Source organism: Triticum urartu, chromosome 4A, assembly GCF_056163025.1.
Source record: "Triticum urartu cultivar PI428250 chromosome 4A, HENAU_Tu73, whole genome shotgun sequence".
NCBI lineage: Eukaryota > Viridiplantae > Streptophyta > Magnoliopsida > Poales > Poaceae > Triticum > Triticum urartu.
Window position 1 is genome coordinate 507,976,482 of NC_141876.1, and position 12,164 is coordinate 507,988,645.

The following is a 12,164-nucleotide window of genomic DNA, read 5'->3' on the forward strand; positions in this document are numbered from 1 at the left end:
TACTAATCTTATGGTAGGTGATGACACCACATAAGGAAAAGTATAAGTAGAAAAAATTGTTAGAGATTGACAAACATAGTATTGGTCAATGATGCAACTCATGAAAGAATTAATAAGGGAAGAGAAGATTCACATATAAATACACTATCCTAGAAATCTTTTGTGATTGTGATCCCCCATCAAAATATTATATGCCAAAATTGTTGACGTTGGACAAGGAAGACAACTTAATGATTTATGTTTGTTCATATTCACATAGAAGTTATATTGTCATAGATCCTTCAACATGTGATGCTTGCCTCCTATCTTTGCTAGCCAAAAATTCCGGATTAAGTAGAGATACTACTTGTGCATCCAAAAACCCTTAAACCCAAATCTTATCTTCAAGTGTACACCATACCTACCTAAGGATTGAGTCAGATCCTTCAAGTAAGTTTTCATCGGTGCAATAAGGCAATGAAAATTGCTTCTAAAAGTGTGAGATCATTTAGTGTAAGAGAAAATTGAGCATTGTACGAACTTGTGATGGTGAAGAATAAAAGCAACAGACTGCATAATAAAGGTTGCCATCACAAGGGTCAATCCAACGGGACGTTCTTTTGCACTAAGGGGTTGAGCATACAAACAAATAAGCGCATGTCAATCTCTGCTTCTCTCTGCGAAGGGCCTATCTTTTACTTTTATGTATTTACTTCTATGCAAGAGTCAAAGTTTTCTCTCTATTCCCTTTTATTTTTCTTCTTTGGCAAGCATCATGTGGTGAGGAAAGATCTAGGCACATATGTCCAGTTGAATATGGGTGGCATAAGTTATTATTGTTGACATCACCCTTGAGGTGAATACATTGGGAGGCGAAACTATAAGCCCCTATCTTTCTATGTGTGTGGTTGAAACGTTTTGCTCATGTGTCCGTGGTGAGTGTTAGCAATCATAAAAGACTAAATGATGGTTGAGTATGTGGACTTTCTTAAAGGCTCCGATACGCGACCCTTCCTGAAAAGATGATGAATTGTAGTTGCAAAGTTGATTGAGAACATAGTTTGTTGGTTTCTAATAGAGTTTATGCTTTATACTTCGAGAGTGTGATGAATTGTTACTTATTCATGAGAAGTCTATGATAAAAGTTCTATGACAAAAGTTTTATGTTAAAGTTTGTTGTTGTTATAATAATCAACATGATACTTCTATGTATGTATTTTGTTTTTATCGACACCTCTCTCTCTAAGCATGTGGACATGTTTTTAGATTTTGGTTTTCACTTGAGGACAAGCAAGGTCTAAGCTTGGGGGAGTTGATACGTCCATTTTGCATCATGTTTTCTTACTGTTATTTATGATGTTTTTATGCATAATATTGCTTTTTAGAGTAATTATAATGCCTTTTCTCTCATAATATGCAAGGTACACACAAAGAGGGAGAATTCCGGCAGCTGGAAATCTGGACCTGGAAAAGCTATGCCAGGTTATCTATTCTGCACAACTCCAAACAAGTTGAAACTTTATGGAGATTTTTTATAAAATATATGAGGAATATTGGAGCCAATAAGTACCAGAGGGGGGCCACCAGGTGGGCACAACCCACCTGGGCGCGCCCTGGTGGGTTGTACTCACCCAGGCCCACCTCTGGTGCCCATCTTCTGGTATATAAGTCATTTTGACCTAGAAAAAAGAAGGAGAGGACTTTCGGGGCTGAGCGCCGCTGTCTCGAGGCAGAACTTTGGCAGGAGCACTTTTGCCCTCGGCGGAGCGATTCCGTCGGGGGAACTTCCCTCTTGGAGGGGGAAATCATCATCATCATCACCAACAACTCTCCCATCTTGGGGAGGGCAATCTCCATCAACATCTTCAACAGCACCATCTCATCTCAAACCCTAATTCATCTCTTGTGTTCAATCTTGTTACCGAAACTATAGATTGGTGTTTGTGGGTGACTAGTAGTGTTGATTATATCTTGTAGTTGATTACTATATGGTTTATTTGATGGAAGATTATATGTTCAGATCCATTATGCTATTTAATACCCCTCTGATCTTGAGCATGTTTATCAATTGTGAGTAGTTACTTTTGTTCTTGAGGTCACGGGTGATAACCCACAAGTATAGGGATCATATGTAGCCTTTTTCGATAAATAAGAGTGTCGAACCCAATGAGGAGCTAAAGGTAGAACAAATATTCCCTCAAGTTCTATCGAGCACCGATACAACTCTACACACATTTGACGTTTGCTTTACCGAAAACAAGTATGAAACTAGTTTGTAGGAGTGATGCTAGAACTACTTTACAAGAATAAAACTAGAAGTACTTTTGCAAGATAATAAAAGTTAGGTGTTTAGAAAAAGGGTTTGTGTCAACAAGAAATTTATTTGTCCCTAGGCAATCGATAACAAGTACCAGTAATCATTCTTGTAATTCTATATGAGGGAGAGGCATGAGCTAACATACTTTCTCTACTTGGATCATATGCACTTATGATTGGAACTTTAGCAAGCATCCGCAAATACTAAAGATCATTAAGGTCGTGAAACCCAACCATATCATTAAGTATCAAGTCTTTTTTATCCCATACGCCATAGCCCACCTACTCGGGTTTAAGCTTCTATCACTCTTGCAACCCACCATAAGCGAACCATGAACATATTGCAATACCCTACAGCGGGGGCCCCTCACGTTCGCGCGAGAACGGAGGGCACCGTAGGGCAACACCATAAATAAAATATACAATCATACCAACCAAGATCACGATTAACCCACAGGACAAAACGGATCTACTCAAACATCATAGGATAATCATAGATCATTGGGAAATAATATATGGAGTTGAGCACCATGTTTAAGTAGAGATTACACGGGGAGAAGAGGTGTTACACCGCTGGATAGAGGAAGAGAAAGTTGGTGTTGACGGTAGCAAGATTGTTGATGTAGATCGCCGTCCCGATCGTTGCCCCGACGGCACTCCGACGCCACTGGAAGCAAGGGGGGAGAGCCTCCCTCCTTCTTCTTATTCCTTGGCCTCCCCTCTAGATGGGAGGAGAATTCCCCCTCTGGTCCATGGCCTCCATGGCGGTGGAGGGGCGGAATCCCCTCCGAGATTGGATCTCCCTCACTGCTCTTTTCTGTTTCGCGTTCCTCGTATCCGGCCCTTCACGATTTCTTAAATTCCCGGAGATCGTAACTCCGATTGCGCTGAAATTTTTACACGATTTTTTTCATAAATTATCTTTCTTGCGCCAGAAGAAGGGCCCCAACCGACCTTTGAGGAGGGCACAAGACACCTGGGCGCGCCATGGGGTGCCTGGCGCGCCCTGGTGGGTTGTGGGCATTGTGGGGCCCCGTTTGCATTGATTCCACCTCCAAGAAAACACATATATTCTAAAATAATTCTCCGTAAATTTTTATCGTGTTTGGACTTCGTTTGATATGGATTTTCCGCGAAACAAAAACAAAAACAAGCAACAAACATGAACTGGCACTGGGCACTGAATAAGTAAGTTAGTCCAAATAAATCATATAAAAAGTTGCCAAAAGTATGTAAAAGTTGAATAATATTGGCATGAAACAATCAAAAATTATAGATATGACGGAGACGTACCAGCGGGAGAAATCATGGTGCAAGTAATCATGTGAACTTGATATGTGTTCAATATTTTGATAGTACGTACGTTGTGATTCCCTTAGTGGTGTCATGTGAACGTCGACTACATGACACTTCATCATATTTGGGCCTAAGGGAATGCATTGTGGAGTAGTTATTAGATGATGGGTTACGAGAGTGACAGAAGATTAAACCCTAATTTATACGTTATTCCGTAAGGGACCGATTGGATCCAAAAGTTTAATGATATGGTTAGGATTTATCCTTAATACTTTTCTCATAGTTGCGAATGCTTGCGGGGGGGTTAATCATAAGTATGAGGTTTGTTCAAGTAAGAACAACACCTAAGCACCGGTCCACCCATATATCAAATTATCAAAGTAGCGAACACGAATCGAATCAACATGATGAAAGTGACTAGATGAAATTCCCGTGTACCCTCAAGAACGCTTTGCTTATTATAAGAGACCGTTTTGGCCCGTCCTTTGCCTCAAAAGGATTGGGCTACCTTGCTGCACTTTTGTTACTATTATCATTACTTGCTCGTTACAAAATACCTTGTTATCAAACTATCCTGTTATTTACAATTTCAGCACTTACAAACATTATCTTACTGAAAACCACTTGTCATTTTATTCTGCTCCTCGTCGGATTCGACACTCTTACTTATCAAAAAGAGCTACAATTGATCTCCTATACTTGTGGGCCATCAAGGTCGTCGTTTGCCGTCGTGGTGGCATCGATGACGGAGGACCTGCCAAGATTGTCACCTCAATTTGCTCTGAAAATGGACCAGTGAAAGATGACGACGACGACACATGTGAGTGCGCCGGATCAGTTTGACACAAGAGATGCAAGCTGGGCCGCATACCCAGATCTTTCATCTAAGCCTAACATCTAAAGCCGGAGGCCCCGACCGTGAATAATCAATAAAATGACCGCATGCATCTCCTAGATGCAGAGGCCGGGGGTCATCCTCCTTTTTTAAGAAAAAACAAGAACATTTTTTGCATGCATGTAACCTTTGTGATGGTGGTAAAGTATGGCAACATGCCGTTCTGTGTATGTAGCAGAACATATACGAGCTTACAACATAGCCTAATAATGAGTTGTGGAACGTCAACAAAGATATGGTTCTGATGGGGATTCCTTCCGTTATCTAGGATTTCATAGGACGTGAGATATAGTTCTGATGGGGATTTCGTTTTGTTATCTAGAATTTGAGAGGAAGTGGACTAGGGAAGAGTCACAGAGTCGCTGGCTTGTTCGTGAGATGAGAACGGAAAGTGACAAGCAAGAAAGAGGTAGTGCAAACGTGGACGAGGGAGCACCTGTTTGACGAGAAAGTATCCGCTGATTGACAGCCAGTGGCGGAGCTTAGTGTAAGGCTGAGGGGGCCCTGGCCCTCCAGCATTAGGCAAAATTGTGAAGAAAAATTACTGTGCAGGAATTAGATAAGGAAAAGATTAATCTTTGCCCTTTTAATTGTTCATGTTTTGGCTTTTGGTCCCTCCTGAGATTCCTGCCTAGCCCCGCCACTGTTGACAGGAGATACATTAGTTTCCCTGCTTGACATGGCAATCGGTGGATCAGTAGGCCATGGGTGGTCATTCATATTAGGGATAAGTATATTTTTTGTCGTCGTACTTTTGCGATAGTATAGAAATCATCCTTCAACTCCGAAAACACTAAAACTCAGTCCCTCTACTATTTAAACCGGATACTTTTCATCCCTCGCAACGCTTAAAGTGGTTTTTGGTACGACGTGTACCCGGTTTTGACTAAAATCGTCCATGTGGCCTGGTTTTGATTGAAAATGTGACCGTAAATGTGCAGTCTAGTTCATCATTTACAGTAAATGTCACAGTAAATGCGCAGTAATATTTCGGATGTCTGCCTCAAGTTCAAGTGTGACAGTAAATGTGCAGTCTAGTTGTTCATTTACAGTCGATGTTACATCTGGTGCTGCAAGTTTTCAAGTTGGAGGAAATAAAAGAGCAAAGAAAGTCCCAGCAAAACTACTGGACTAGTGTACTTGTACTCATGTTTGTGGTTATCCCTTGTGGTTATGTCAGAATTCATGTTTGTGGTTGCTTGTAGTATTTCTCACTTACTTTGTCAGACTTTGAGAATTCCTTTGTGGTTTGCTTGTAAGACTAATCAGTACTTCCTCCGTTTTTATTTACTCTGCATATTAAAGTTGACTGAAGTCAAACTTCGTAAAGTTTAACCAAGTTTATAGAAAACAATATAGACATTTATCATAATAAATCTATACGATGTGAAAGTACATTTAATAATAAATCTAATGTTGTTGATTTGTTATTGTATATCTTAATATTTTTGTATATAAACTTGGTCAAAGTTTGTAAAGCTTGACTTTGACCAAAGCTAATATGCGAACTAAATAAAAACGGGGGGAGTACTACTCCCTTCGTCCGGTTAAGAGTGTACATCTAGAAATTTTAGGACAAATTATGGACTTGAGTAAAAAAATCATTGGAAAAATGCAAGCCACCATCTCTCTCCTCTTTAATTACCCAACCCCCAATGAGCTAAGCGCATGTAGAAATTAAGAAGACCATGTGTAGATTGCTATTGGTCTTGATTACCGTGTGATGAGAGAGGAGTGTTGTTTCCTACTTTAAAATGCATTGGGAAGATAGAAGTACACTCTTTTGTGGCAAATTTTGAAGCTAGATGTACACTCTTCACCGGACGGAGGGAGTATAGTTGTGGTTGTCAGACTATGTTTGTCATGCAATCTGTTTGGTTCAGTACTCTGTCCAATCATCTATTAACAAGTGAACAATCTGCAATGCATTCAGTTTACACAATTGTCTAAAATCATGTGAACAATCTGCTATGAATCCCATTCAGTTTATAAAATGGTCTGAAACTGAAACCATCTAGTTAGCATAGAATTTGTTGTTACCAAACTGGACAAACATGCGACTGAAATGCTCCGAGCAAACCCAATTTTCCATAAATAACATAGGTCAGATTACATGTAGGTCAAAACCGGGTCCACGTAATACCGAAACCACTTTAAGGGTCGCCAGGGACGAAAAGTATCCGGTTTAAATAGTTGAGGGATTGAAATTTAGTTGTTTCAGAGTTAAGGGACGATTTCTATACTATCGCCAGAGTTCGAGGACGAAAAATATACTTATCCCTTCATATTAAGGTAGAGAAAAGATTTTGCTCTTTTTGACAGTTATTTAGCTTCAAATTTTACATGCTTGGTCTTTCGGTAGCAAAACTACCAAAATTATGTATCATCTACGGCAAAGTCGGAGTCGCTGGATCAAACACGATAATGGTGATGACGACGATGCTTATGGGCAGCCTCGTTGATCTTTCTCTTCTCAGCGGGGTGTGTGAATTTGTATTGGTAGTCAGGTTGACAGCTATTATGGGACAACCAGCCTTTGGGCTTGTAATTTCAGTTTTTGCCCAGTTTTGCCTTAATTCATCGGGAAACTCTCTTCTGCTTAATTAATAGATCAAAGCCTAAGGTTTCTTATTAAAAAATGCTTACCGTGATGTGTGTGGTTGTCGGTTCTTGCAGCCCCATGGCAATGGATGTCACTGCTGGACCACTTCAATGTGTATTGATGGAATTGCATGGAAGTGCTTTTTCCGACCCTTTTGTTGAGGAGGTAGAGTTTTTTTAGGAAGATGTAGCGAATTTTGTTGTTCGATACATAGGACCTAATGTCAAATGTGTGGATGTAATTTTTGTTTTTACTTTGTAGTCCTTCCATATGCTCTGAAAATAAAATCATTAGTCACCTCTATATATGTACTACCGAGAATAAACTCTTATCTTGTAATGCGGAGATATGTAGAGTTCATCTTCAGATATGATGCAAAAATTTAGACTTGAGTACAATATTAGTTCTTTAACTGCCGCATAATGTTTGGGATGGACTATGTTACCTCCCACATTGTTAAACCTTCTCCATCTTGCCTACACCAAGACCCCACTACGTGTTCCGATAAATTGAGTGAAAGTGTATATCTTGACCCTGACGTTGCGCTACGAGTCATCAAAGGTGGGAATGTTATACTGATGAAGACCCTAAGAAAGAGGTCGTGGAGACTTTCGAGACGCAAGCATTCGAGACACCCATTGAAGATGATTGTGAACCAATACAACAATTACCTTTTTTGAAGGAGTCACACACTCCTTATGAGCATGAAAAGCTAATGAAGAAACAAGAGGAGAAACAAAGCACATGCACGATTGAAGCTAAGTTGCCACCCGTGAAGAAAGAATAACTTCATATTACAGGCTATGAGATATTGGTTAATGTGTCCTCACCTAAACCGAAGGAGACGCATGTCGATGAGTTTTGGCATGGCCCCCGCTATCTGTCCGATGTGACGAACGTGTCCGAATGTCCCATATACGCTCCGCATATGAGCTGCATATGGGGTGTCGAATAGCCCGGACACATAGAATCGATGAGGGGTTTGGTTGGGTGGCAAAAAGGCGACTAGGCTCCAAGTCAAAGACTAATGATCTCTCTATTTATACACCATAATCATTAGCATCAAGCTTAGTCCGCCACGGTACTACTACAAAAGATAAAAATAAAAACATACGCTCGTATTAATCATGCAATACTCCTGCCAACGCCATAAAACCAAACCAAAGGAATGAACGAAAAATGTACACCACCCCGGGGAGAAAAAGTCAGCTCCACGCTCCTCATCTCCACGTGGATTTGTCGGCGTCGTCGGCTCCGGCCTTCTCGGCCAGAAGCGACGTCCGCGCGTTCGTCGACGGCCGGTGAGCCGCCCGCGGCGATCGGTGCTCCTGCATTGCCCAAAACCAAAACCAAAACGAATGATTCATTCACCTCTGGTCAAGCCTATGTAGGAGTATGATGCATGCATGCTGCCGTTGGGTGATGGAGTGCGTGCGTACCGTGCGGAAGGGGAACTCGTCGCCCTCGAGCATGTGCACGATCTGGCCCATCTTGGGCCGCTTGTGCGCGTCGGAGTCGATGCAGCGGAGGCACACCAGCAGCACCCGGTTGAGCACCCTGGGCGCCGGCGCCGGCACGATGCGCGGGTCCGCCAGGTCCTCCACGCGCCGGCTCCCCACCATCCCCCTGAACCACTCCACCAGGTTCACCTCCCCCGCCGGCCGGTTGTAGTCCACCGGGCTCCTCCCGGAGATGAGCTCCATCAGCAGCACGCCGAAGCTGTAGATGTCGCTGCTCTCGTTCAGCATCCCCGTCGACGCGTACTCCGGGGCCACGTACCTGCACCCACCCCAAAAGAAATAAAATGTTCAGAATCGAGTGATGCAAATATGAGCGGGATGGACTGAACCGGACGCACCCGAACGTGCCCATCACACGGGTCGTCACGTAGCTGGAGCCGGAGCCGAGGACCTTGGCCATGCCGAAGTCGGACACCTTGGGGTTCCATTTCTTGTCCAGGAGGATGTTGCTGGACTTGATGTCCCGGTGCACCACCTTGGGCTCCAGCCCCTCGTGCAAGTACGCGATACTGCAACAAAATTCACAATAGAAGATGGTAACAGAATCAGTGGGTGTCTTCGATCGCGATGTGCGACGAGATAAGCCATATGATTAGTGTGAGCGAGCTTTAAACAGAAACGGAAACGAACCCTTTGGCTGTCCCGATGGCGATCTTGAGACGGATCTCCCATGTCAGCGGGCTGACGGGGCCGACGTCCCCGTGCAGCCACTGCTCCAAGTTGCCGTTCTCAACAAACTCGTACACGAGCATCCTGTGAACACACACACGATGTGATGATGGCGTTAGCTACCACACGCTACTCAGTCCAGCTCAGCTGCCTTTCTGCTTACCGTTTAGGCCCTTCCGCGCAGTAGCCGATGAGGCCGGCGAGGTGCTTGTGCCTCACCCTGCCGATGGCTTCAACCTCCACCTTGAACTCCTGCTCGGCCTGCCCCCTACAAATTACAAAACCAATCCAACATTCAGATCAACATCCCGCTTGTTAATAAGACCATACCACATCTCTGATCACGTGCGCAAAATGTTCTTCAAATCCTCACTGTCCCATTTCAAATCATCTACTCCTAGATTACTTATGGAGTGGGATCTCTGAACGACCTGAAAGATGCTGTTCGTTGGAACCTCAACAGGAAACATTCTGATTTCTGAACCCGTGTGCAGGAAGGAAGGGATAATTACGGCTGCTGCTAACGCATGTGTCGATCCTCAGCGATCCATGTGCGTGCATTTGGTTCACTTCAAAGTTAAAACAACTCCAAAGATGGCACATACTACCACTATATTTCTGATTGGATATTTGTAGGATCAGGAAGAAAAGGAGGAAAGTTCGGTCACCGCTTTGCCTTTTCTGTTGCTTTCTCTTTTCTTGAAAGTAAGGGCATCCATGAGATCGGTGCATATGACCGCCGACGGACGGACAATCTCAAGATCTCAACCAACCATGTAGATGGATGGATACATACTAGTACGTGCCATCACAAAAAGAGCCACCTACACCTACTCATATCTCAATCATGTGTAACCGGGGCACAAAGAAAACAAAAGCAATGTTGCCATTCTCTGTAGCATTGACTTAATGCAACGATAGTGCTGTATAACTAGTACAGTACACGGGTTCAATTAATTTGGTTCACAGGAGTATACAGCACAACGGAGACCAACCCTATCAATAATCACACACACACATAATATTATAAAGGGTGTGAGACGCCCTGCATTTTATTTGGCCCTTGAGTCAAATGACATCACAAGATTCTGACGAACTCGACATAAACGATAATCTTAACAAAGGTGAGATTGTGCACTTCAATTAACAAAAAACATGCTTGCCACAAGTTTATTTTGCCCTTAATAAAGGTTAAAATGACGGCAATCTTAAGCCACAAGTAATACCGCACTTGCTGTGACTAATTACCAACATATGCACGGACTAATGGAGACCAAGCCAGAATTGAGCAGAAATGTACGATGTGGAAGCAAAAGCATCTCTGCAAAAGGACAAATTGGGCCTTTAACTTCACAGAAGCATGCAAGTTCATTTTTGCCCTTTTGCTATGACCAGGCAAGGTATACGAGCAGCAATCTTGAAGCCACGCCAACAGGAGAACTGCAACAACCGCGCTTACCGTGACTAATTACCCAACGCTTGCATTTAGTTCAGGAAAGCACCAAAGGTACATGCACAGTCGAAATCCATGACCACATAGTTGTACAGTACTGCGAGCTTTAACCCATCCACACATTTACTTACCCGAGCTACCGCACATCTACTTATCCTGTAGTTAACTTTCGTTTTGACACCGTTTAATTTGTTAATCTTGAGGTCAACAAATTAAGTGCTGCTTACGTTTCTACCATGTTAGTAGGACGATGCAGAGTGAACAGAGTACTGCAATTCAACGCGGTAACAGTGGCGGGGAGAAAGAGTGCTCACTTGTGATCGAAGAGGTTCTTGACGGCGACCACCTCGCCGCCGGCGAGCACGCCGCGGTACACCGTGCCGTAGCCTCCCTCGCCGACCACGTTCGCCTCGCGGAACCCGCCCGTGGCCGCCTCCAGCTCCTCCAGCTCGTACCACCTCCCCCAGCCCATCTCCACCCCCGGCGCCGCCCCGCCCCCGCTGATCCTCTCCGGCTTCTTCCGCACCGGCGACTCCAGGGAGCTGGCCGCCGCGGACGAGCTGGCCACGTCGGAGGAGCTGGTGCCGACCTCGGCCCCGACCTCGGCGTACTTCTGCTGCTTGGGCGTGGAGGTCGGGAGGAGCGAGCCGGAGGAGAGCGCGTGGTCGACGCGCGAGGACTGCGGCTTGGCCCCGCGCCGGCGCGCCAGGTACGCGGCGATCGACGCGGCCGCGACGACGAGGAGCAGGACGGCGGCGCCCGCGAGCGCGGCCTCGGCGGCGGTGGACAGCCCGAGGAAGGACCTGCCGCTGCCGGAGGCCGCGGGCGGCGGGCCGGCGGCGTCCATCGCTCGCTGCGGTGGGCCTCGGTCGGTGGGCCCGCCCAGGCCCGGCTACACGGAGGGTGGCGACGTAGTGGAGGGTGGTGGTGGTGGTGGCGTTGGAGGGAGGCGGGCGCCGGTGGAGCGTGTCTCTGCGTGCGCCTGCGTTATATGGAGTTATGATGGGTTTTCTTCGCTCCCGCTGACGTTGGTGGACTCGGCGCACCGTGGACCCCGTCCCATTACTGTTTTTTGTTTGCTTGCTTTCGCATTGATTTCTGGAGATCGAGCCATTTAAGTTGATCGGGGACGTGTCAACCGTCTAATGACCCAATGCGGCGTGATGCGAGAGCACATTTCAGGTTGCCAGGCGTGTGATCAGTGAGCTGATATCTCCGCATTTGTGCAGGCAGCAACAATTTGGAGCGATTTACTGCTGCAACGCGACTGCGGATACCTCTGCATTTGCGTGGGCAGTCGCGATCTGGAGCGATTTATTAGTGCAGTGCTGTTTGGGGCGATGATGGTGTGAGCCGCTGGTCCGGGTCCACGGACGGAGGGCGGGGGTGTTGGGCTTTGCCGTTGGACGGGGAGGCGTGTAGCTTTGTTTTGGT

The 12,164-nt window shown here is 45.1% G+C and overlaps 1 protein-coding gene across 1 annotated transcript; it reads right to left on the reverse strand.

Annotated features, from left to right (window-relative positions):
* Nucleotides 1-8,103: 8,103 nt before the first annotated feature.
* Nucleotides 8,104-11,705, reverse strand: LOC125552451 (Protein kinase superfamily protein). The gene is made up of 6 exons (XM_048716002.2): nt 11,045-11,705; nt 9,441-9,545; nt 9,239-9,361; nt 8,947-9,117; nt 8,528-8,867; nt 8,104-8,416 (listed from the first exon to the last, which is right to left on the reverse strand). The coding sequence occupies exons 1-6, from the start codon at nt 11,575-11,577 to the stop codon at nt 8,309-8,311; spliced, it is 1,380 nt and encodes a 459-aa protein (XP_048571959.2). The 5' UTR covers nt 11,578-11,705; the 3' UTR covers nt 8,104-8,308.
* Between the last annotated feature and the right edge of the window lie 459 nt (nt 11,706-12,164).